Source organism: Phycodurus eques, chromosome 18 (genome assembly GCF_024500275.1).
Source record: "Phycodurus eques isolate BA_2022a chromosome 18, UOR_Pequ_1.1, whole genome shotgun sequence".
Taxonomy (NCBI): Eukaryota; Metazoa; Chordata; class Actinopteri; order Syngnathiformes; family Syngnathidae; genus Phycodurus; species Phycodurus eques.
Genome location: NC_084542.1, coordinates 2,097,958 through 2,124,548, shown reverse-complemented (window position 1 = coordinate 2,124,548; position 26,591 = coordinate 2,097,958). Strand labels below are relative to the sequence as shown.

At 40.9% G+C, this 26,591-nt stretch overlaps 1 protein-coding gene across 3 annotated transcripts in view; it reads left to right on the top strand.

The window, feature by feature from the left end:
• The window catches only part of cep85l (centrosomal protein 85, like), a 33,296-nt gene that overhangs the window by 3,741 nt on the left and 2,964 nt on the right, over positions 1 to 26,591 (top strand). The window contains exons 2-12 of one of the 3 annotated variants that reach the window (XM_061705230.1): positions 779 to 940; positions 1,953 to 2,800; positions 2,995 to 3,080; positions 3,363 to 3,477; positions 3,579 to 3,734; positions 3,893 to 4,045; positions 9,208 to 9,362; positions 14,041 to 14,149; positions 14,252 to 14,302; positions 21,145 to 21,246; positions 21,527 to 21,698. In XM_061705230.1, coding sequence (XP_061561214.1) covers positions 779 to 940; positions 1,953 to 2,800; positions 2,995 to 3,080; positions 3,363 to 3,477; positions 3,579 to 3,734; positions 3,893 to 4,045; positions 9,208 to 9,362; positions 14,041 to 14,149; positions 14,252 to 14,302; positions 21,145 to 21,246; positions 21,527 to 21,698 — 2,109 coding nt within the window. Of the gene's footprint in view, positions 1 to 778; positions 941 to 1,952; positions 2,801 to 2,994; positions 3,081 to 3,362; positions 3,478 to 3,578; positions 3,735 to 3,892; positions 4,046 to 9,207; positions 9,363 to 14,040; positions 14,150 to 14,251; positions 14,303 to 16,488; positions 16,780 to 21,144; positions 21,247 to 21,526; positions 21,708 to 26,591 lie in introns of those variants that run through there. The other 2 variants (XM_061705229.1, XM_061705231.1) reach the window with 2 other exon arrangements.

Below are 26,591 nucleotides of genomic sequence, written 5' to 3'. Positions count from 1 at the left end.
ATCATCACTAGGGTCGCGGGCATACTGGAGCCTATCAGCCATAGAAAATGGATGGATGAATATAAACATTTAAAACAATAAATGTTTGCATCACGGCGGCACGGTTGGCGACTGTTTTGCACATCTGCCTAACAGTTCTGAGGACCGGGGTTCAAATCCCTGCCCCGCCTGTGAGGAGTTTGCATGTTCTGCCTGTGCCTGGGTGGGTTTCCTTTTCATTTGAGTCACGGGCTCTTGTGAAAAAGCGCTGCTGTGCTGTCAAAACAGCTTCCAGTGGCTTCAGTTTTTCGGCGCGTTTGTTCGCCGTTAGTTTGTCGTAGTTAGCATGTTTCGTCTGGTAGTGCCTATTAATATTAAAATCTTTGAAAACAGCCACAGTCTCTTGGCAAATTAGACAGTTGTTTCGTATGTCAGTGAAAAAAATCCACTTTTTAGTTGCAGTTGTTGTTTAGAAATGGGCTAAAACATACCACAGGGGTAAAAGTTCACACGACGAGAGTGCAGCCACAGGTCTACTGCCACTCTCTGGTGAAATATAAAATGGCTTTTTTTTGGGTATGTTTGTATTGTTTACTGTGGTAAACTGTGCTGGCGGGCCACAAATTATTGATTTTATGACATGATGCTTCGGGCCGGAGGCAATTTGGATCCGGCCCGCGGGCCGGACTTTGGGCAAGCCTGGGATAAGCGGTACAGAAAGTGGATGGATGGATGGATGTCTGCATAACAATTCATACTAAATAATAGGGACACTTACTACAATTGTTGACTTTTTAAGGTTCAAGTAGCGGTGGCTCTTCTAGGCGGGTCGCTAGCAATGAATCAACCTGGCACAGCAAGCAGTCTGGACCTGGGAATAGCATCTTTGGACGTAGACTCAGTGCTGTGTCAGACAGCGGTGACACCGGCATTGGCACCTACTGCTCTGATAGCGTGGAAGGTAGGATGACACTTTGAGTGTACATCACCATTTGCATGAACGCCACAGCAATTTGGGGCATCCAGTGGTTTCTTTGAGTTGCTTTTTCTATGCCACAATGATTCAATCGGTTGTTTGTGGTAGCCATCAGCATGCCTGTCCCTGAATATTTGACTAGCCTAAGAAGGAAAAAATCAAGATGTATTGGTTTCTTTTAGACCTCCACTATTCAATGATTTGCAATATGTTTATGGTCAGAACTGTGGGAAGCGCCTTCAAAAAGCTCAAAAAAGGTCTTCCCCAAACTGTTCCAACATAGTTTGGAATCATTAAATTAATAGTCAAAACATATTTGGTAATCTAGGGAATGATGGTTTAGGGAAAATATAATTACCATTTCCACCAAATACTACGGTGTATTTAAGTTCTGTACACAAAGATGTAAGGGTGCTGTATTAGTCACATTTACAATGTGCAGCAAAACTTTGTTCTCTGCGATTGATTTATCCTCGTTTGCATATAGCAAGGACCCAGGGACCAAATTCCGATCTTGTGCCAGTCCCTTAGTCAAGGCTGGAAGTGAACCTCACATTTATTTTATTACATTTAAAAAATTAGTCTTTTATTTGCTATTCTTTTATTTTTGTGGCTCATATACAATTTGATCCTACTTTATACAATAAAGGAAATACGTACAGTATATGACTGGTAAATGGACTGCACTTATATAGCACTTTATCTACACCGTCACAGTGCCCAAAGCGCTTTACAAAGTCTCACATTCACCCACTCACACGCACGTTCATACAACAATGGGCGACTGCTGCCATGCAAGGCGCTGCCAAGCCCACTGGGAGCAATTTAGCGTTCAGTGTCTTGCCCAAGGACACTTTGACATGCAGACAGTCATAGTCATTTACCATTGGGTCACTGGATGACCCGCTCTACCTACTGAGCCAAAGCTGCCCACGAATTACATGCTTGATGATCAGTATTTGTTATTAATAGTCTCTTTCCTCTTTACATCCTTAAGATGACTCCTGTTCAAGCACCACACCATCTCTCCAGCCACTGTCTCGACGTCACTCTAGTCAGGAGGATGGGCTTGGCGGCAGTGTCCCTATTGTCCATGTCAATAAATCTCCTTCCACATCATCGTACACCAGTCTGAAAATGATAGCCTCACCCAGCAGCACTGATCATCGGAGCAAGTCTTGCCAGCTGACCCTTCCAGCCACATCTCCCCTTAGTGCACCAACTAGTGTTGACATGAAGGACCAGCAGCCCATCAGGAGGTGGTCATCTCTCACTAAGTTGTCATCTGGTGTTGAAAAGAACTCCAGAAAGACATCAGTCCACCAACACAGAACTGATTCACATGGCTCCCTGGACAGGGGTCTGCGCTATGGCTACAAAAAAGAACCCCGTGGTTTAAATAGGGACCTTTATTTACCTGTCTCTCCCTCGTTGCTCTGTCATAGCTTATTACAGCGTTCTCCTGGAGGTGGTTCCTCCTATTGGAGCAAATATAGCAGTAGGTCTGGTTTGGAAACAGACCTATCCCTGTCCTCAACTCTATCTTCACCCATTAAACACAGCAGTTTGGACATGAACTATAGTAGTTTAGCAGAGGCTAAACTGGGTCTGGGAGGTGATCAGGTTCATGGCCTCAGTTTATCTAAGCTAGCAGACTCACCACTCGCACACCCGGTTGACAGAGACTCTCCAATTCAGCCAGCCATCCGCACACAAATGTGGCTGACAGAGCAGATGGAATACAGCTCTAAAGCAGACCACGGAGCAGAACCTGGGCAGATAGTTGGTACTGAAATAAAGGTCTGTGGTGGAGATGGACCATCATTTGAACAAGGCATCAACCAGGTAAGAGCAACTGTCGCCTATTGGGATACACTGGAAGAGATGCTGCATCCTCTATCAAAGTTTCTTTTCCCCAAATTTGAGACTTGTTTTCCCTCACTGCTGAACTAATCATAACCTAAAGGGGACAATGAACTGTCTGCACCATTTTTGCATGCCATTATATAGTGAAAACATACCTGCTTGTACATTTGCAGATGCTGCAGGGGACGTCCCATTATGTCAACACTCTGGTGAAGGTTAAAGAGGGGATGCTGAGACAAAGAGAGCTGGAAATTGATAGGTAAATAGTGACCACTGACCACTAACATCTTCTATACAGCTTATCCTCTCTAGGGTCATGGATATTTTGCAGCCTATACCAGCTGACTTTGCGCGAGAGGTGGGATACACACTGGACTGGTCACCAGTCAATCGCAGGGCACATTTGACAAACAACCCTTCATACATAAATAGAGTTTCTGTTCTACTGAATGAGTAGAAAATAGCACACCATTTACACATTTGCCAAGATGTTATTGGTACACTGTAGGTAAAGATGAGAATAAAGTTTTCTCTCTTTCAGACAGAAGCAACAAATCCTGCAGCTCCATGCCCGCATTAGAGAAAATGAGCTGAGAGCCCAGCAGGTGCTCCACAGTCAGAGGTGGTTTGAAGATCCTCAAATCCTGAAGATGAAGGTATTGCTTGACTGTCTGTCATAAATATTAATCCGGAGATACTTATTTGACACTGTGACCGAGATATGCTCTTTGTGGTAACAATTGTGGTTGCCCAATAGGATTCAGTGAAGGAAGTTCCATCTGATCGACTGTGTTGTGATGAAGAACTCAGCAGGAAGCTGGCAGTGTCCGAGTTGGAAGTACTTCATCTCAACGAGTTGTACAAGCAAGCTGCTCAGAAATATACTGAAGATCTGAGGAAACTGAAGGAAAAGGTAGTGCAACCTGTCAATTTGGAACCACACATTCAGAACAACACGAAGAAAACAGTGCTTGCATTAGAAGCTTTTTTGTTTGCCGTCAAATGTGACTTTGGCTAGGCTATTATGCTTTTTCAGTATTTTTCTTCACAGAAATATGTCTCTGTGACCAGATAAAGACAAGGGATCGATATATCAGCAGTCTGAAAAAGAAATGCCAGCGGGAGAGCGAACAGAACCATGAAAAACAGCAACGCATCGAAACTCTGGAGAAGTACCTTGCTGACCTTCCAACACTGGGTGAGGTGCAAGTCCAGGCCCTACAGGTACATGCACTCACACTCAAACACACACACACACACACCTTGAATCTTACAAAACCCTACCTTTTTCAACTACTTTCATTAGCTATTGTTTCAAACATTTAAAATACCAAACATTAGTACAACCAGATAAAAAACAGCAACATAATTCATCCCACAAGGAAATAAAAAGACCCAAAAAGGGAACAGATATGTCATCTCCATATTTCAATTCTATTTTCTATCAATTCAAGTGTATGGCTTTTTTCTTATACGACAGTTGTATTTAAAAATTTGTTTGTCCTGTTCGGCTGTTAGGTCAAGCAGAATGGAGAATCTGTATCCCTTCTATGCCAGAACAGTTTTACTGTGTCACAGTGGAGTTTTTAACACATTCACTGCGAGCCGTTTCCTGAGCAGGGAACCCCTAGACTGCTAGGCATTCTTGAGCAATTTCACTGATTTTTCAAGCCCCACAGATTGTTGTGTACGATGGCGATGTAAACACCAAAACGAAAGATCAGACTCTCTTCTTTTGTCAGAAAAAAAGTTTGTCTGGAGCTTATACCATTCTTTAGTAATCAGCAGTCAAATAGAGGCTACTTTCACCCAAATCTGTTTCTGAAGGAAAACAACTGAGAAAACAGCCTTTTTGTGAAAGCAGACACACCAAGCAGAACAATGACTTTGACACCAATATTTTTTTTCTTTAGTGAAAATCTCAAACATCTGAAGATAAACAACACTGGGAAAGTACTTTTGACAGAAAAATTAGTACAGAATTTACATTAGACAAAAATGCATGAACAAATGGGGCTCCCACACTTGCACTTTTTTTCCCTCCTAATTCTCCTCGTCTACTGTTTGCTCAATAGTCCAGGTTTTTATTACCTTGCGCATAAAATCTAGCAAAGTTAATTAATTCATTAGCAAACCTAATTCTATTTTTCTCATTTTTTTAATCAAAATGTATTACGGCAGAATATAATGTTTGAAACCATTTCAATGTGGTCTTAAATGGAATCATTGATGAGAATTTATTTGAGGTAAGGTTTTCATTTTTATTGTGGCTATTCTTCCCAGTAGTGATAGGCAAGTTATTCCAGCGTCTTCAATCAGATGAGATTTTTTCCAGAAGTGGTGGGTAATTTAGATTGGTTAGCTCTGTGAGTTTTGGCGAAATATTAATACCTAAATACTTAGTTTTTCCTATCGGAATGGGGTAATCTGGGATTTGATCTGCAGGATTCCATGTGTTTGCAGTCATTGGGAGTTTGGTTGATTTTTTTAATTTATTTTTTTTCCCAGTTAATATTTGTGAAAATATTTTAATGAGATTGAAGACTGCCTGAAGAGAAGATGGGTTCCTGTAAATAAAGAAGAATATCATCAGCATACAGATTGATTTTGTGTTCTGTCACTAGCGAGCAGGTACTGTAATATTAGCATTCTGACGTATAGCGGTAGCAGGAGGTTAGATAAATATTGCAAATAGCATTGTTGAGAGTGGATATCCTTGTCTGGTTCCTCTTTGTAAAGTAAAACTTTGTGATATAATCCTATTTGTGGTGACTGTCGCTTTCAGCGAATTGTATAATGTTGGTATCCAATGTATAAATGAGTCTCCAAAGCCAAATTTGCAAAAGTACTGCAAACAGGAAAGCCCAGTTGACTTTATCGAAAGCGTTCTCTGCATCAAGTGACATGATGATTGCATTTAATTTTTTTATGCTGTGACATGCTTATTCAATTTAACAGATGTCTGACATTATTTGTGGAACTTTTACCTTTAATGAAACCTGTCTGATCATAGTGGATTATCGACGGGAGTATCTTTTCAAGTCTCGCTGCGAGAACCTTCGAGAAAATCTTGATATCTATAATTAGCCAGGAGAGTGGGGTCTTTACCTGACTTTAGTAATAATTTAATTGAGGCTGTGTTCAAATGGCTAGTTATTTGTCCTTTATCATTTATCTCCTTGACTGTTCTGAAAAACAAGGGCACTGGTATTGGCCAGAAATGTTTAATGAATTCAACGGAGATTCCATCAGGGCCAGGAGCGCGTCCCAATTGCATATTTCTTTTAATGCGTTATGTAATTCTGTGATGGTTAAAGGAACATCAAGACTGCCTTTAATTTCTGTATTTAACTAAGGAGTGTTTAGATCCTTACTAAAATTAGAGTCAATGAGGCATTTTTCTTCTGACTCAATAAGGTGCTTTTCTTGTAATAGGAGGTCTGTTTTAATTTTAGTGATATAATCCATAATCTTAATTCTCTTTGCCTGCGATGGAATGCCATTGACATTCCATGACACAAAAGTTAAGTGTGACATATAATGGGTGCGTGTATAGTAATTTTAAATAGATTGGGTACTATGTATTATTTGTTGTTGTTTTTTGGACAGTTTTCGGGAGATTTTTTTTGTATTGTGTTGACAAATGTTATTTAGAGAGGGTGATAACGATGCTATATTTAAGTATAGCAAAGACAGGGTACATAGAAGGGTAGCAAACAAACATCGAACATAGAAAACAAACGTTAGTGACAAGGGGATAATATAGTGTGTGGTGGTGGTTTGTAGTGCACAAGAAGAATTTTGAGTGACTTGTGTGTTTAGTGTGTGTGGAAACACGCAGAGCAGGAAAGCAGAGAGATAGGAGTAAGAATTCTTTCTGGTGGCATGCATGAGTCTGTTTTTTTTTGTTTGTTTGTTTGTCTAAGCAAAAGTGGAAAGAATGAAAATACAATACGCTTTTGACAATAACGACAACAGATCAGAAGAAGTACTTATTTAGAAGAGCCAGGGCGTGACCTTGGCATCACGAAACAGTTGGCCGTCGACATATAGCTTGTCGACAACTAGCCACCCTTGTTTGCCTTTCTCACGGTGATTCTTCATCATCGGGTACAAGATTTTACGCCTTTCGTTGATTTCCTTGGGGAACTGGTCGTTCATTCCAAACGATGTCCCTTTGAGCTCACGCCCTTTTGACTTCACACACACATTTTGGTCAAAGTGTTCAATGATGGGACGTGGTCGGTTTCATGGACGAGGGCCTCCTAATCGGTGAACACGGTGAAAGGTAATCTTGTCGACTGTATCTTGCTGTAATTTGAGCGCAGACATCATTAACTTTTTAATCTGCGCCTCAAGGTCTTCCGGAGCATTTTCCGGAATTCCTGAGAAAATGAGATTGTCGTGCATGCTTCGTGATTGAATGTCCAGCGTAGTTTCTTTCATGATTTTAGATTCCAGTCTAAGAGTTTGTAGTTCCGCTTACATTGACATCATGTTTGACCGAAGCGCAGAATTGTCTAATCTTAGCTCTTTGACCTGCTGTGTCGTGAACATTCCGTGACACAAAAGAGATCACCGAACTCTTTCTGAGTTCGGTGATGTCTTGGCGAAGCAAGTCAAATGTAATTTACAATTTCTTTTCGATTGAGAGGAGGACACTAGTCTGTGTCTCTGTTGAATCAAGGAAATCCTCAGTTGAAGTCTCTTCAGCGGCTGGGATCCTCCATGACAGACGAGTTGGCGTTGACGTAGCTGCGCGAATCTCAAGTGGCTCTCTGCGAGTTACCGCTGCTAGCAAAGCTGGCGAAGGAAAAGAGAAAAGAACGACGCGAGAATCCGCCGCTGAAAAAGGAAAAAGAAATTCAGTCTTGTAATAGCTGCTTTTCCAAGTCTATGCAAGGGGCACCGCCATGTTTTCCGTCTTCGGAAATCGCGCAATCTCTCGCGTTGTCACAGCATGCTCATCCCCATCAGCATTAATCTATTTTGGCTTTTTAAAAAAATATATATATGTATATATATATATATATATATATATATTTTTTTTTAAAAGTATTTTAATATTTTCTCATACTTACTTTATAACTGTCTCATAAGTGCGTTCCTTAATTTTTTTCCCTCTTGACCACTGATTCTCAAAGTGTGGTACGAGTACCACTAGTGGTACCTGTGGTACATGGAAGAATTACTGCCCAATTACAGTTTAGTTGTATTCAACTTTTAGTTTACGTTTTAGAATTACATTTTAATTTATATAATTAGTTTGTTGTTTTCTTCAGTGTTAATGTTCCAACTGCATAATGTTACAGTGGCTTACAATAATATTAAATTGACTTTTTAGGAGTAAAACGTTTGTTTTTCCATTAACTACACTATCGACTACACTACTGTGTTTTAATGTTAGTCAGGATGCTACTTGTATTTGTACTATATTTTTTTAGGTGATACTAAAACGTTTGAGAACCACTGCTCTAGTCCATTTCACAAGGTCACCCCACAAACTGAAATGTGCATGCTTTGTCTCTTTGTTTTGTAATTAGCTCTGTCTGTAATAATAATTCATAAGAGTATTGATAAAAAGTACATTCTTTATCGCTTTAAACATCCTGTGTACAGTTTTAAATTTGACCTGGGCCATGAATCTCATGATTTGTGATTTTAAAAATAGTAACTGAGTCTGCTCTTCTTATTGCTCTTTTTTGCAGATTGAATATATTTCAAAAGGGGCTCTTGTGTGTGTTACCCCAGATTTCTACACCGTAGTTCATGGTAATATTAGTGTATAGTATGAGGTGTAATGTTTTAGAATTAAGATTATACCTTGTTTTACCAGGAATTGCAATATGTTTCCATTTTAAAATCCATCATTTCATTATGCATCACAATTCTCAGGGTACATATTTTCACTCTTCAGTCACTTCATATTCACAAACTGTATCTTATTGTCTGGACTTTTTGTTGGTTTAAATAAGAGATTCCAAACTGTGGTACAGTGTGCAAGATTAAAAGTTAAATTGCGGCTTGTTATAATAATTCCAGTTTTAAAAAAATTTTGTGTGTAATTTTTTCGTAAATGAAAATATTAAACATGAACATTTCCTTTATAAAGTTTTTGTATTATTAACTCAAAAAGTATCAAAATGATTTATAAAAAAATAAATAATGGTACCCAAACTGCACTTCCTATTGTCTTTCAATCATGTAAAATAATCTCTCTCAACCAATGTGTGGTTTAAAACGTTCCGCAAAGGCTGACTACAGTGAGACACATTTTATTGTGACATTTTCTCCCAGTTGCCATTTGAAAATGTACACAATTTAAATCCATGTAGCGCTGTAAGTACATTGTTTTTTTTTTTTGTTTTTTTTCTGTGTGTGCTTAGCTGGAAGAGGTGCAGCTGAGAGCTCAGGAGCTGGAGAAAACAGTGTCTCACTTACAAAAAAACCTGGACGACGGCTGTGCTTTGTTGAAGGAGAAAGATGTCAAGATTGAGACACAAGAGAGGAGAGAGAAGGAGCTGATTGCATCTGTGCACAGGTACTATTCTACAGTACTTGGTGAGAGAAAAATATATTAGGAATAGTTGTGTTTTGTGCTCTAATTTTCTGTGTTTGTAGGTTACCAAGGGATGAAAAAGTATGTGAACCCTTTGGAATTTCTTAAATTTCTGCATAAATTGGTCATAAAATGTGGTCCGATCTTCATCTGAATCACAAAAATAAACCGTCTGCTTAAATTAATACAGCACAAACATTCACAGGATATGAAGGAAAAAAACAAGTGAACCTCTGGGCTATGGATTCTCCAAGAACTAATCAGCAGAGCAGAGTAAGGTGTGAGCCATTCTGAGCCAACCAGGAGTCCAATCAAGGTTGGAAATGTCTCCTGTCAAAAAGCATTGGTTGATGTGGACCATGCCTTGCTCAAAAGAGCTCTCAGGAGACCTATTATTAAGAATTGTTGACGTATATAAATCTGGAAAAGGTTACAAAAGTATCTCTGTCTTGATGTACATCAGTCCATGGGTAGACAAACTGTCTATAAATGGAGAAAGTTCACCATCTGTCGCTTCTCTTTCAAGGAGTGGCAACTGCAAAGACAACTACAAGAGCACAGCGCAGAATGTTCAATGAGGTAAAAAATAACCCGAGAGTGTCAACAGAAATCACTGGCATATGCCAACATCTTTGTTGATAAATATACCATATGAACATTAAAAAAGAATGGGGTTCATGGGGAAACACCGAGGAGGACAACGTTGCTGTCTAAAACAAACAAACAAACAAGCAAAAACAACATTACTGCACGTTTGAAGTTCTATAGCTCTACTGGCAAAATATTCTGCGGGCAGATGAAACCAAAGTTGAATTGTTTGGAGGAAAAATGGCACAGCACACCAGCATCAAAACCTTTTGCCAACTTTGAAGCATGGTGGAGGGAGCATCATGTTAGGGGTGTGTTTTGTTACCTCAGTGCCTGGAGAGCTTGGTATCAATGAAAGTTTTGATTGACAAGTATATAATTTTTTTTTTCCCCCAGAAGAACCTGTGGCCATCTGTCCAAAAGTTGAAGCTCAAAAGAGGATGGGTGTTGCTACAGATAATGACCCAAAACACAGAAACAAATAAAAACAGAATGGCTTCAGATGAAGAAAATGCATGTTCTGGAATAGCCCAGTTAAAGTCCTGACCTCAACCCAATGGAGATGCTGTGTCATGACCTCAAGAGAGATATTCACACCAGACATCAAAGGAATCTTGCTGAACTGCAACAGTTTTGTAAAGAGGAATGGTCCAAAATTCATTCTGATCGTTTGCACGTTTGATCTGCAACAACAGGAGACATTTAGTTGAGGTTATTGCTGCCAAAGGAGGGTCACCCAGTTATTAAATCTAAGGGTTCACTTACATTTTCCTCCCTCTCCTGTGAATGTGAACATGTTATGAATAGGGTTGGGCATCGTTTGAACTTGAGCGATTCCGGTCCCGATTCCTTATTCTGATTCCGGTTCCAAGCGATTCTCAATTCCAATTCTTTTAGGGGGCTGGGTCAAAAAAGTTTGCATGGTTTAAGTAAAGGGTGTCAAAATTATGAAGGTCCATTTTCTTAGCAGCCTGCAGCATAGACTAAAATGAACATTTGACTTGGGGTTCTTTATAACCAGTATCAATATCAAACCTAATACTGTAATTTCTCGTGTATAATGCGTACCCATGTATAATACGGACCCCCAAAGTTGACCTACAAATTCTGGTAAACCCTTCTACCCATGTATAATGCATTTTACAATGGCTGATTTTGCTTCTACCCATATGGTGAAAACATGATTATCTGTGTTTTGTTAGTTTTTCAAATAATTATTCTGAACTTAAGCACTTTATTTGAACACGAGATACTTTTTTAATTGCTCTTATTTTGAAATTCACAGCCCTACTTTTATTTAGTAAATTAGAAAATACACAGTTGTCCTCATATGTTTGATTACCCGGGCAGAATTTGTAAGATGGGTACAATTCTTTCAAGAAAACATGAAGGGCCAGGCGAAACACATTTAGGTTTATTTTAATGGGATTCAAATTAAACTGTTAAGCATTTCAGAAAAGCATTATCATCAAACAAAACATATCCATAAAGAAATTAATGATGATTGTTGTTCAGTCATCAGTCGTATTTATAAAAAAATAAAAATAAAAAATAAAATTCACAAATTTTGCCAGGGTATGTAAACTTATAAGGACAACTGTACATATTCAGTCATACGTACCCCTGTCATATAGGAATGAAAGTGGAGGCTACATCTTTTTCATAACCTCTAGGTGGCGCTGGCATATTACAATGAATGTGTACACCTTTCTCATAAACTCTAGGTGGCGGTGGCATATTGAAATGAACGTGTACCAATTTTTACAAATCTCTCGATGGCGGGATACATTTATAAAATGGGAACGTTTTTTTCATTTCCCCTATACCTATGTATAATGTCCACCATTGATTTTAAAATTTTTTTGGGGGAAAATAATGCGGATTATACACGAGACATTACCGTAACGAAAAGGCAGTGCGTGTGGAACTAACCCAATTCAATTAATGTTTTCAGTTAAAAGTTAAAATAGCATTGTTAAAATCGTTGTTTGGGACTGTTTTGTTACGTGAAATGGTTTAAAGTGGAAGTTTTAACTTGAGTTCCTGTTTTAAGCTTGTAGCCTTTTATTTTGAAGGGAACGCACAATTTGTGTAATTCTGTTGTGCGTTTAGTTTTATGGTAAACTCCAAGTGGGGTATGTCATTAAATAACTTGAAGCATGCTCAGGGAGGATGCTGCAAGATACATGCGGGTACATTTACAATGCAGGAACTTGCATACAGAACCTACACCACGGCACATTTATAATTTTTCTTCAATTATAAAATCTAAGAATGTAAAGAATCTAATTGTTAAGCAGTATAGAAAATGGAATTGGGGATGGGAATTAATAACATTTTCCCATTTGTGTGGTATAGACTATTTGTTTATTCTTGTGATTTAGATGATCAAACTACATTTTATGACCAATTTATGCGGAAAATTAAGAAATACCAAAGGGTTCACCTGCTTTTTCTTCCCACTGCATGTAACACCTGTTATTACTGTGTTTTTATACAGTGAAATACAGTTGAGTGAATTTTTTTCTTATGAAATTGAAAAGCAAATGTTGGTTGTGTTTTGGGGGGGCTGGAACAGATGAATTGCATTTCTATTCATTTTAATAGGGAAATATGATTTGAGATGTTTTGAGATACGAGCTTGGTCACATAATGAATTAAACTCGTATCTCAAGGCACCACTGTACTCTTACATTTATGGCAGAAATTTCCTCCTTTACAGCAGAGGAGTCAATCCTACTTTTGTCACGGGCCACATTGTCGTTACAGTTCCCCTCAGATGGCCCGTTAGGACTGTGAAACCATGTGGTTAACCGCCTCATTATATTATTATGTATGCACAACAGATTAATAGATAACTCGTTTTGAAATCAGGAGTCAAGCACAATAGTTTGTGCACCTATTGTTCAAGTTACTGTAAAAAGGGTTATGGTAACAACAAATGCTTGCAATATCTCAGTTATTGTTTATTACATATGACACTTTGAAATTTTGGCACAGATTTGAGCAAGAATCACGGAAGTAGACACACATGATTTGCTTTCGGGAGCCACATAAAATGATGTGGCAGACCGGATCTGGACCCCGGCCTTGAGTTTGACACATACTCATAAAAAGAACAGCTATGTCATGCACTGTAATCTGTGCCTGCCGAAAAATTTCGACATTTCACCCTAGAAGAACAAACAAGGGGCTGATTTAAAAAAAAAAAAAAAAAATCACAAGTTACTTTTTTTCACTACTCCAACACAAGTAATTATTTGCAGGTCTACTTTTTATTTTTACTTTAGTCATATTATTCTTAAGTAACAGTACTCTTAGAATTTTTGGCTCTGAGATTAACAGAGGGTGACTCCTCATTGCACAACAGGATTGGACATTGCATAACAGGAACTGCCTCAGATGTACTTTTATTCAAGTTTGTTTGTTCATTTATTTTTGTTAATGTGGCTTTGCTACAAATAAATAAAATGCCTTTGCATGTACAGTACAAAAAATGTAAAGCTGTTCAAAAAAATAGCAGCATGTGCATTTTTCTTTACAAATTCAAACATTTACTGTGTAAAGTAAAAAAACAAACAAATGCTTCCAATGCATTCCAGTCATCTTTGGCTGGAAATCAACAGTTGCCAGAAGTTGGTCCACTCCATGTTACACAGTTGTCAAGCAGTTTTCAGAAACGGGTCATACAAGGAAATATTAGTTCAGTGATTCAAACGAGAGCAACATTTTCAAGCTTCTTCCGTCATATAGTAAATGTTTTATAAATGCAGATACTGCTTTTTTTGGACAGTTTAATATTATCTTTTCTTCACTTGATGTTAAGGAATAACTGGTATACATTTTCTTCATGGTTTGGTATATAACGCACAGTGTTCCCAATGCATTTTCTGTCTTTGAAGTAAAAGCCATTATAAGGATTTAAAGCTTCACTCACTTTTTTTTTTTTTAAACACGCTATTATTATTGTTTGAACACAACTATAGTCTTAGTCACTTAATTTTGAATTTGATACCCAAATCTCTCTGCTAACACCTGTTCCTATCCGTGGTTCCCATTTTGTTGTGTACAGGTTGCAGCAGAAGGTGCAGAGGTGTTTTCAGGATGGAGTGAGGTTGGACCTGAAGCATCTTGAGGTGGAAAACTCTCACCTCCTGGAGAAACAAGACCACAGCAGTAAGGTACAGTTTGGAGCCGAGCACATCAATGCTCAAATACAGGCACACGTATAGTAAATGTGGTTATTAAACAGTCATTAACGTGTTCTCTTTGCTCCCCATCAGCTAATTGAACATCAGAAAGTACAGATTGAGAGACTCAGCTCACAACTGAAGGTGTGCTACTCAAACTCTCAAATCATAATAAAATAGCATATGACTTGATTCGTTTAACTCTACATCCTACAACAGAGGTGGGTAGAGTAGTACTAGTACTAAAAAAATATTATACTGGAGTAAAAGTACTGTTACTTCAGAATAAAATGACTCAAGCAAAAGTGAAAGGTAGCCCACCAAATAATTATTTGAGTAATAAAGTACTCGGTGAAAAAAACTACTCAAGTACTGAGTAACTGTTGAGTAACTTACATCCGAGCATGATCGTCAAATAAAATAAAAATTATTAAATAAATGAATGTACAGGCGGCACGATGGTTGACTGGTTAGCAAATCTGCCTCACAGTTCTGAGGACCGGGCCACAAATCCCGGGCCTGTGCGGAGTTTGCATGTTCTCCCCGTGCTTGCGTGGGTTTTCTCCGGGCACTCCGGTTTCCTCCCACATCCCAAAAGCATGCATGGTAGGTTGATTGAAGACTCTAAATTGCTCGTAGACGTGAATGTGCGCGCGAATGGTTGTCTGTTTGTATGTGCCCTGTGATTGTCTGGCGACCAGTTCAGGGTGTACCCCGCCTCTCGCCCAAAGATAGCTGGGATAGGCTCCAGCACGCCCGCGACCCTAGTGAGAGGATAAGCGGTACAGAAAATGGATGGATGGATGAATGTACAAATTCAGTTGTTGGTGAACAATATCACTTTACCTAAAAAGTAATGAATAAAATCTTTATGAAATAACAAATGATGAATACAATGTTTGTGAACTAGCAAATTAAGGCAAATGTAGCTCCAAGAAATGGTCTTACACTATTTTGTTCCCACTTGTTAAAGAGCACAATAGGATCACCAGGCAGAGATTACAAAAACAGGAGCAAGGCTGCAGTAGATATAAAACGTCTATACATCCCTGTTCAAATGCCAGGTTTTTTTATGTAAAGAAATTTGGCCAAAATAAATCATTTTATAACTTTTTCCAACATTAATGTTACCTAGAATTTGCACAACCATTTTTTAAAATGTTATCTTTTTGAGATGGGAGGTGACAATAAACAACTGAAATAATCTTATAAATGCTTGACTTGGACTTGTTTAAATTGCTACCTTCTTGACCAGGTCACCATTGCTAAAGAGATGTTCTGTCTCAACTGGTCTTTTACCTGGTTAAATCAAGGGGAAATTAAATGTAAAAAATAAATCTGATTGAACAAGGATACACTCCCTCTTATAACTGTGATGCGGCTGTGTTCAGGAGTAACCAGTCACATTCAAATTTATGTTCAATGGGAATCCACACAAACCCATCCATCCATTTTCTGTACCGCTTATCCTCACTACGGTCGCGGGCGTGCTGGAGCCTATGCCAGCTGTCTTCGGGCGAGAGGCAGGGTACACCCTGAACTGGTTGCCAGCCAATTGAGGGGCACATATAAACAAACAACCATTCGCACCTATGGGCAATTTAGAGTCTTCAATCAACCTACCATGCATGTTTTTGGATTGTGGGAGGAAACCGGGAGTACCCGGAGAAAACCAGACGTAATGATAAAGTGTGTGCCTGCATGCATGCGTGCGTGTGCGAACGAGAGATTACAGAACGTACCCCAAAAGATGCATATTTAAGACAAAACAACAACAACAGCTGCAATTTACGGCAAGGTGTTTTACCAAGTTAACAGTGGGATGAAATATCTAAGTTTGGCCAAACAGAAGACTACACTGCATGACAAAGCTGTTTTTGTATTTAAATTTTTTTTCCCGTAGTTTATGTAATGTAAACACAAACCTCCGCCCCAACATGAGGCCCTTTGATTGGCGTGCGGTCATGTGTCCGCCTTGCACCGTTTGATTTGGTGAACAGGGGTCAAATGACACCAGTGGTAACATTAGATTGGTGCAAACAGTGCCTGACACGGAAGTGGAAGTCAAAGTCTAAACATAGATCGCTCACACATTGATTGATTAAGAAAAGTAACGAGCGACATGTATATCATTGTATCGGAGTAAATGTACTGCTTCATCTTAACAAATATTTAAGTAAAAAGTATGATATATTCAAACTACTTTGACAAGTAAAATGTATCCTAAATGTTACTTGAGTAAATGTAACGGAGTAAATGTAGCACGTTGCTACCCACTAGGATTTACACGATCAGGTCCTTACACGGTCATTACACGGTCCACCCCTCAGGTCAGTCTGGTGGCCATCCAGGCCACCCGAGGTGAGGTGCTTGGCTGAGCGGTTCAGGAGGTCGTCCAGGACGTCAAGCACCAGGGTCTTTACAGAGCCATTCAGGCGGACGGCCACGGTGCCGAACCCAATGGTAATGCAGTGGCCAGGCAATAGGGTTGGGTGGCGGCCGCTGGACGAGCGTCACCGCAGCAAGGTCAGGTGGTGGCCGCTGGATGAGCGCCGCCGGAGCGAGCTCGGGTGGCGGCCGCTGGACGAGCGCCGCCGGGACTGGTGGGGGCCGCTGGACGAGCGCCGCCGGGACTGGTGGGGGCCACTGGAAGAGCGCCGCCGCAGCGAGGTTGGGAGACGGCCGCTGGAAGAGCGCCCCCGGAGCCTGGACGGGTGGCGGTCGCTGGACGAGCGCCGCCGGACCCGAGACGGGTGGCGGCCACTGGACGAGCGCCTCCGGAGCCGAGACGGGAGCCTGGCACGGCTGCCAAGGAGCAGGAATGGGAGCCTTGCGCGGCTGCTGAGGAGCTGGAGCCTGGCGCAGCTGCCGAGGAGCAGGAACGGGACCCTGCTGCAGCTGCAGAGGAGCAGGAACGGGAGCCTGCCGTCGCTTCCTCAACCTGCCGCCATTGAGTTTTGGGAGTAGCGGGTACGGGAGGGGCAGAGTGCACAGGGACTCGGGAAGGTGAACTAGGAAAAATGGCTGGTACTGAACATGGTGGCTTGGAGGCAGGTTTGAATAGACGTGACTTAATTGGAGCCGTGGATCGTGTGGGAACGGGTGAAAAATTAAGTGACTTGGGAACAGGGGGAAAAAAACGAGAGGGCAAAATTTGAGCTTTACTTGGGCGCCTTTGTTGGACACCACGCTGCGGTCCCGGGTAGATGGCCAAACGGGTGCCCAATAAAAGGTCAGAGGGAAAGGATTTGGACTCACTGGGGTTGGAAATGGGGAGACGTGACAAAAACTGACAAGGACAGAATAAACTAGGGAAGGAACCAGAAAAATCTAAATCTGTGTGAGAGTCAGAATCAGACAGGAGGTTAACTAAATCGGGGCCATCTTCACAATCAGAAAATCAGAATGTAAAGAAACGTGGATGTAAAATAGTAGGGCATGGTGAATAACTCGGACAAGTGGGGGGCACAGATGAAAAGGACAGAAAAGACTGAACGACAGGGCTTACTGGAGGAGAGTAGGTATGGTTGGCAGGCTGAGGACGGTAGGAGGCAGTTTGGTGATGTCCAGGGTGACGTCATGTTCTTCCCGCTGGGTCCTGTTCTGGTCAGTTCATTCTCTCACAATTCGGGTTTGGTCGAAGGCGAGGAACGCAAGGCAAGAACATGGAGGACCCAAGTGCAGGGAAGCAGGGAGGCAAGGCAGGAGTGCGGGAGTCTCCAAAAAATAATATTTAATCTTTCAAAAAAGAGCAAACAAAGATATTGGATAAAGCAAAACTAAACGAAGTCCCATAACAGATAACAACCAAACCAAAGTAACAAAGAAACACTAGAATATCTAAAACTGGAAACAAACTAAGACCTGTGAGAAAGACGTGGAACAGATAGGGACAATGACATACCACAATGACGACGACAACTGGCGACTATGACATGGCAAAGACGTGCCAACGACAATGAACCGACAAGAACTGAAAGAAACCAGGGAACTAAATATAAACAGATTGACGAGACAACGAAGAACACCTGGACAAGACACGAGTGGCTGGAGAGAGCTGATTGGGCGACACAAGGTAGACGAGAGAGAGACGAGAACAGGTGGACACAACAACCTAAAGAGCACACGACAAACATGGAACACAGGAAAATATGGAACAAAACTAAACACAACCCAAACCAAAACACAGACCATGACAGGACATGTTGGTGAAGGAAATAGGGGTGATGAGGAAGTGATGGGTAAGTACGGCATCTTGGAAAGGAACTTGGAGGGACAGATGGTGGTAGACTTTGCAAAAAGGATGCAAATGGCTGGAGTGAACACTTTTATCCAGAAGAGGCAGGAACATACAAGAGCGGAGATAGAAGCATGCAGGTGGATTACATCTTGTGCAGAAGATGTAATATGAAGGAGGTTACCGACTGTAAGGTAGTGGTAGGGGAGAGTGTGGCTCGACAGCATAGGATGGTGGTGTGTAAGAGGACGATGGTGATAAGGTGGTGGGGAGGAAGATTAGGAAGACAAAGGCAGAGCAGAGAACCATGTGGTGGAAGCTGAGACAGGACGATTGTTTTGCAGCTTTTCGGGAAGAGGTGAGGCAGGCTCTCGGTGGACAGGAGGAGCTTCCAGAAGACTGGACCACTGCAGCCAAGGTGATCAGAGAGGCAGGCAGGAGAGTACTTGGTGTATCTTCGGGAAGGAAAGGAGAGAAGGAGACTTGGTGGTGGAACCTCACAGTACAGGAAATCATACAAGGAAAAAGGTTAGCTAAGAAGAAGTGGGACACTGAGAAGACCGAGGAGAGGTGAAAGGAATACATTGAGATGCGACATAGAGCAAAGGTAGAGGTGGCAAAGGCCAAACGAGGCATATGATGAGATGTATGACAGGTTGGACACTAAAGAAGGAGAAAAGGATCTATACAGGTTGGCCAGACAGAGGGATAGAGATGGGAAGGATGTGCAGCAGGTTAGGGTGATTAAGGATAGAGATGGAAATATGTTGACTGGTGCCAGTAGTGTGCTAGATAGATGGAAAGAATACTTCGAGGAGTTGATGAATGAGGAAAATGACAGAGAAGGGAGAGGAGAAGAGGCACGTGTGGTGGACCAGGAAGTGGCAATGATTAGTAAGGGGGAAGTTAGAAAGGCATTAAAGAGGATGAAACATAGAAAGGCAGTTGGTCCTGAAGACATTCCTGTGGAGGTATGGAAGCATCTAGGAGAGGCGGCTGTGGAGTTTTTGACCAGCTTGCTCAATAGAATTCTAGCGCGTGAGAAGATGCCTGAGGAATGGAGGAAAAGTGTGCTGGTGCCCATTTTTAAGAACAAGGGTGATGTGCAGAGCTGTGGGAACAATAGACGAATAAAATTGATGAGCCACACAATAAAGTTACGGGAAAGAGTAGTGGAGGCGAGACTCAGGACAGAAGTGAGTATTTGCGAGCAACAGTATGGTTTCATGCCTAGAAAGAGTACCACAGATGCATTATTTGCCTTGAGGATGTTGATGGAAAAGTACAGAGAAGGTCAGAAGGAGCTACATTGTGTCTTTGTTGATTTAGAGCAGACATGCCCAAAGTCCGGCCCCCGGGCCAAATCCGGCCCGTGTTCATATTTCCACTGGCCCGAAGCCTCTGTCATAAAACCAATAATATGCGGCCCGGCAGTACAAAATACACGCGCAATTTTATATTTCACCACAGGATGGCAGTGAACTTGTGGCTGAACTCTCGCGGGGCCGTTTTGCGCATGATCTGTTTTTTGCCCATTTCTAAAATGGCAACTAGAAGTAAGAAAAGGAAAGTTGATAGCGAGGGCCGACGTTTCCAGGACAAATGGAAGTCTGAATATTTTTTCACTGAGTTTAGAAACAACTGCGTCTGCCTAATTTGCCAAGAGACCGTGGCTGTGTTCAAGGAGTTCAATATAAAGAGGCACTACCAGACGGAACACGCTAATTACGACAAGCTAACTGGGAACGAACGGAGTGAAAAATTGAAGCAACTGGAAGCTGGTTTAACGGCACAGCAACACTTTTTCACAAGAGCCAGTGAGTCAAATGAAAATGCAACAAAGGCAAGCTATGAGGTGGCAACGCTGATTGCCAAGCACTGCAAACCTTTTACTGAGGGTGAATTTATTAAAGACTGTGTGATGAAAACGGTGGAGAACACACTTTTTTTCCCCCCACGCTGCGTTGCTTGAACACGGCATGCTCCTCGTCTTGAAGCATTTAGATGACGTTCCCCAAGACATAATTCAGTTGACTACAGACTGCAAATAACTTAACGTGTTGTTTGTCTAAGACACCGCAAAATAGTCCCACACCGACGTGTTTTTTCACCGACAAGATTGAAAAAACTTGATTGGCCGTCAGATAGTTCCAGTACTGCGCAACAAGACACTTGACAAGGCTGAAAATAAACTAGCTTTTGGATTCATACACGACGAAGATGTGGCATTAAATGTCTTGTGCGGAGCCGATCGATGACGTCATTGATCGAATCGGCGACGTATGACATGAAAGCCGATCAGCCGATCAGCATAAAATACTAATTATCGGCCGATACCGATAACACCGATCAGATCGGCGTAAAGTCTACTACCCACCTCTGGTAGTAAAAACTCAGGTTCCAAAAACTGTGTACAATGAACCCTTCTATATAGATGGTCCTGTTTGCAAATCACATATTCAGTATATTAAGCTATCCTTTATTTGCTGAAAAACACACATTTGCTGTTTTTGTGCTGAGGCCAAAACAATAAACGTATTGCTTTGCTTTCTGTCTTGGGACATCTTGCAGATTTTCGCTATTCGCAGCAGGGCTTGGCGTACGTTGTATATCCCTTGTGATAGCGAGGGTCCATTGTATTATTTCAATCATTTTATCGGCCAAGTGATCTATTCTTCTTCGTCTTCCTATATAAGAAATACAGTAATTATGATTATAATCATGCTCACTGCAAACTGTACATTGATAGGTGACCAGTACAAGACTACAAAAAGGAAGAAGCCTTTCACAACAGATTTGTCCTCCTGACAACCACGAAGGTCCATCCATTGAATCTCCAACCGTGTCACAGGTATCAATTCAAATACTTGTAGTTTATTTCATGTCTTTACCAGGAAGAACGCGTCTTGGCCTAGAAAACATTGGGGACAAGTTGTTGCTTCTTGATACAATGGCAATGTTTTGTTTAGACACTTCTTTGCAACTTTTCATTTATTTTAGTTATATTAAAAGTTTAGTAAATACACCAACAGTAGCTTTATTACTAATCTATATCACATACTACAAGCTTAACAGAGGATTTGAGACCAGCGCTAGCTGCACACGTGTTCCATATGTCTGTCATTGAGAAGCAGGCACAGGTGGATAACTGGCTGCAGGACCATACTCTGTCGAATGCGGAGATGCCACAAGTGGGCCGACTCTTTAAGGAGCTGTCCCTGTGCCTATTGGACCTTCAGGCTCTCCGCAGCATCCTGGCCCAGAGAGCTCAAGGAAAGGAGCTCAACTTGTCTCTGCTGCTGGGTATGACACGTATGTGGACGAGACGCAAAACGCATTCATGACAACGGGCAGGGAGAGCTCTTCATATGCACGCCGAGACAGAGGCCCACTTCGGATTCTTGTCTTTGCTTAGGAAGTACTTAGAGGATAGGTCGTTCGAATTCTACAAAATGCTCAGGGAAGGAGCCTCGATGCCACCTTTCAAGCAGAGGCGGGTAGAGTAGTCAAATATTGTACTCAAGTAAGAGTACTGTCAGTTTAGAATATGACTCAAGCCAAAGTAAAAAAGTAGTCCTCCAAATAATTACTTGAGTAAGAAAGTACTCAGTGGGGGGGGGAAAAAAAAAAAAAAAAAAAACTACTCAAGTCCTGAGTAACTGGTGAGTAACTTCTGTTTTATTTTTCGCAGAAATAAAATAAATAACATTTTGGAAATATACATACAAGTTAAATTCAGCTCCAACAATGGTCTTATCCCATATCGTTTCCTCTTGTTAAACAGCACAATACTGTGCGCTCACCAGACAGATTACAAAAACAGGAACAAGGCTGAAGTGGATAAAAGAAAAAGTCTACACACCCCTGTTCAAAGGCCAGGTTTTTGTGTTGTAAAATAATTTTGACCAAGATAAATCATTTTCAAACTTTTGTCCCACATGAATTTGACCTTTAATTTGGACAACTCAACTGATTTATTTTTGTATCTTTTTGAGAGGGGAGGTGAAAAGAAACAACTGAATTCAACTTAAATGTGATCGATTTGGCTGGACGTTTAACTGCAGCACCACTGCTAAAGAGATGTTAAGTTTTAACTAGTCTTTTATACCTGGTAACTAAAGTTTCAAGAAATACAAATAAATCGGGTTGCACAAGGATGCACTTCCTCTTATAACTGGCATGTGGCTTGTGTTCAGAAGTCTCAGATCACATTCAGATTCAGGGCGAATGGAAGTCCACACACACACACCTGCCACCATTAAAATTTTTAAGTGGGGAAAAAAAACAAAAACAAAAAAACATGCATGGGCCTTACAGAAACATTATTTGCTTTATCCACTAAAATGACTCAATAAAGAAGCTTTTTGCTGACCAGAAGTATAGATAAAGTGTGCATGTGCGTGTGTGCGTGTGTGTGTGTGCATGTGAGAGAGAGAGAGAGAGAGAGAGAGAGAACAATATGCATGTTTTACAGTTACTTGTCCATAAAATAGGGCTAATATTGTCATACAGTCCCGTCCAAAATTATTGGAACGGTAAGGTCAATTCCTTTGTTTTTGTTTTATACTGAAGACCTTTGGGTTTTTAGATCAAAAGATGAATATGAGACAAAGGTTTCAGAATTCCAGCTTTTATTTCATGGTATTTACATCTAGATGTGTTAAATAACTCAGGACAAGAGCACCTTTTGTTTGAAGCCACCCACTTTTCAAGTGAGCAAAGGTACTGGAACGAACATGATTAAATTAACTTAAAGTGAATAACGTTTGATATTTGGTGGCATAACCCTTACTTGCAATAACTACATCAAACCGGCGACCCATTGACTTCACCAGACTCTTGCATTCTTCATTTGAAATGCTTTTCCAGGCCTTTCCTGGAGCCTCTTTTCGCTCTTTTTTTATTATTATTATTTTTATTTCTGGGAGTTTCTCCCATCAGTCTGCTCTTCAGGAGGTAAAATGCATGCTCTATTGGGTTTCCCCCCGATGAAGTTGTGTGTTTTGGGTCATTGTCTTGTTCCACGACGAAGCGTCTTCCGATTACATTGGATGCATTTTTCTGTAAATTGTCATACAATGTTGAATGTTAATTACAACCACTCACCATTCAGAGTCAGTGTGAGCCCTGGGCTTGTTCCTTATGTCCAGTCTGCTCCGTAATTTTGTCTTCGTTGCTGTCACTACAGAAAAGCCTGCTTCACAATATAGGATGTTGGAAAATGTTCTTTCAAAATTTTAGTCCAGGGTGCATGCTTGCCACGTCTCGTTGGCTAGCTTCTCGCCACATAGTGTGTAAGAGTTACCCGTTTCTTTTTCTTTGAGGTCATAAACTCTGCTTTTGGCTCCTCATTTTTCCTTTAGAAAAGAAGCTCTCTAAAGACATTTATTTATTTTTTTTACTAATTTTTGCTAGTTTGCAGCCTTATTTTTAGTAACGTTTCATGTGTCTAGCGTTGTTTCGTTTGCGAACGTTCGTTCAAAAGAATACATCTTTTCAGTGAACCTAATGAACTGAATCAGTTTATGAAATGATCCGTTCTTTGAGCTTTGCCGCCGCCGTGAGCAAGTTGGCTGGGAAAGGAAACTGAAGTGTTCTTTCTGTCTTGACGTGTCAATTGAGACGCGCGGCTGTTGCGGCACTGAAGAGCCGGTCAATTTTCAAAATAAACACATTGACACGCGAAACGCAATACAATGGAGATTATATAAATCGGTCATTCTTTCTCTGGGGCCCGGTAAAAAACTGCCTCACGGCCCGGTACCGGGGTTGAGGACCACTTGTTTTGTAGACTTAAAAATTCATTCTGCTGCTACCATCAGGAATTACATCATCAATAAAGATGAGGTGAGCCCATTCCAGAAGCAGCCATAACATTAACTCCACCGTGCTTCACAGATGAGCTTGTGTGTTTCGGATCATAAGCAGATCCTTTCTTTCTCCATACTTTGGCCTTTCCATCACTTTGGTAGAGGTTAACATTGGTCTCAACCGTCCGTAAAACCTTGTTCCAAAACTTTTGTGGCGACCTCTTTGCAAAATCCAGTCTGGCCTTCCGATTCTTTTTGCTGATTGAGTGGTTTTCATCTTGTGGTATGGCCTGTGTATTTCTTCTCTCAAAGTCTTCTTCGAACAGTGGATTGTGATACCTTCACCCCTGCTCTGTGGAGGTTGGCAGTGATGCCACTGACTGTTGTCTTTGTGTGTTTCTTCGCAGCTCTCATGTTTCTGTCATTTACTGCTGTTGATACCCTTGCCCGACCGTTTTTTTTTTCTAGCAATTAAGTACACGGGTATATACAGTAAATGAACAGGTCATTTAAATAGACACATTCCTCTATCGTGTGATCGGATCGGTGATCGGTTATCGTTTTTTTAAACTCGCTGATCGGTGTGATGTTTTATTTTATTATTAATCAAATATGTAAAGTCCAAGAGTGTACACGTGCGGTTTGGAGTCACCTCCAAACCTCTCTGTTCACGCACATGAAAACATTTACCCGTGACTCCTTTTTCTTATTTATTCAGCTTACGTGGCATGCTAACATTAGCTAAAACACGTACCTGTGACTGGATCTTATTTATTCAGCTAACGTAGCTAGCTAACATTAGCCAATTTACGGATACACTTGCATAATAATGCGACGTACCCGGGACTAGTCCATATTATTTGAAAACTACAATCTCACTATGTGAGCAGAGAGGTATGGAGGTGACTCCACACTGCACGTGCACCCGTCTCGAAAAGGTTTCATGTCTCTTTGACAGAGGTGGGTAGGAACGCGCTACATTTACTCCGTTACATTTACTCAATCAGAATCAGAATCCTCTTTATTTGTCAAGTATTTCCAAAAAACACACAAGGAATTTGTCTTTAATGAATCATACTTTTTTGTTTATGTTAAGAAGAAACGGTACTTTTACTCAGTTACAATAATCTACATGCCACTCGCTACTTTCTATGACCATTAATTGTGTGCGAGATATATTTTTAGACTGTTTTTTGACTTCCGCATTGGACGCCGGTGCTCTAATCCACAGTGAGGTTTGACTCAAGTTCACCAATCAGATGACACAAGAAAGTCAAGTATGCACACAAAGTCTTACATTGGGCTTTGTGGGCCAATCAAAGTGAGTCGTGACAGCTGCGAGCCACTCGTGTTTACATTACAGACTACGAAAAACAGCAGCTTTAACATGCAGGATAGTTTTGTCGCTGCCCAAACGTGGACATTTCAGCCCACTTCTAACTTGAGAAAACACCTTGCGGTAAGTTGCAGATGTTTTTGCTGTTGTTTTGGCTGTGCATATGACAACAATGGTGGCGTTTGTGGACTCCCATTGAACATGAGTTTGAATGTGGTGTTACGTCTGAACACACATACATGCCAGTTATAAGAGAGAGTGAATCATTGTGCGAGCAGATTTATTTTGATTTAAACTTTATTTAACCAGGTAAAAGAACAGTTCGAAACAGAACATGTTAAATGTGCAGTCCAAGTCAATCACATGCAAGTTTATGTATATATTATTATAAAAAAAAACTAAAAAAAAACAGAAGTGACTAACTAGTTACTCAGGACTTGTTTTTCCCCAGAGTTCTTTCTTACCCTTAGTCAAGTAATAATTTGGGGGACTACTTTTCACTTTTACTTGAGTCATATTTTTCTAAAGTAACAGTACTGAATTACAATATTTGGCTACTCTCCCCACCTCTGCTCCTTGACTCGATGGCATATTCCCACAAAGGTTAAGGAAAGGTGGCTTCAAGGGTAGGAAATTGAAGAATCCGAAGAGGGTCAGAGCATCGAGACACGGGGACATCAATACATACAGAGATGTCTATGCATAGACATCTATGTATCTAACACACAATGTGTCATTTTCGGACAACAGCGATGAACAAAACAACTTTACTGGTCTTCATTAACTATGAACTATCTTCAAGAAAAGTAATATGGTGACGGCCATGCGTGGTGGGGTGACACCCGAGTGCACTCTATTGACTAGCTCCCACTGATTTACATGCTGTACTGTTATTATTTTTTTAATCGAACGCTGGCTTGGGTTAGACTTCCACACTAAGACAAATATTTCCCCCAGTATTTAAAGGGGTTTGTTTTGAGTCCTCGTTGATAATTAAGAATAAATAAAGAAATAAATGTCGAAGGGGTTGAAAGGTTGGGACAGCTCATT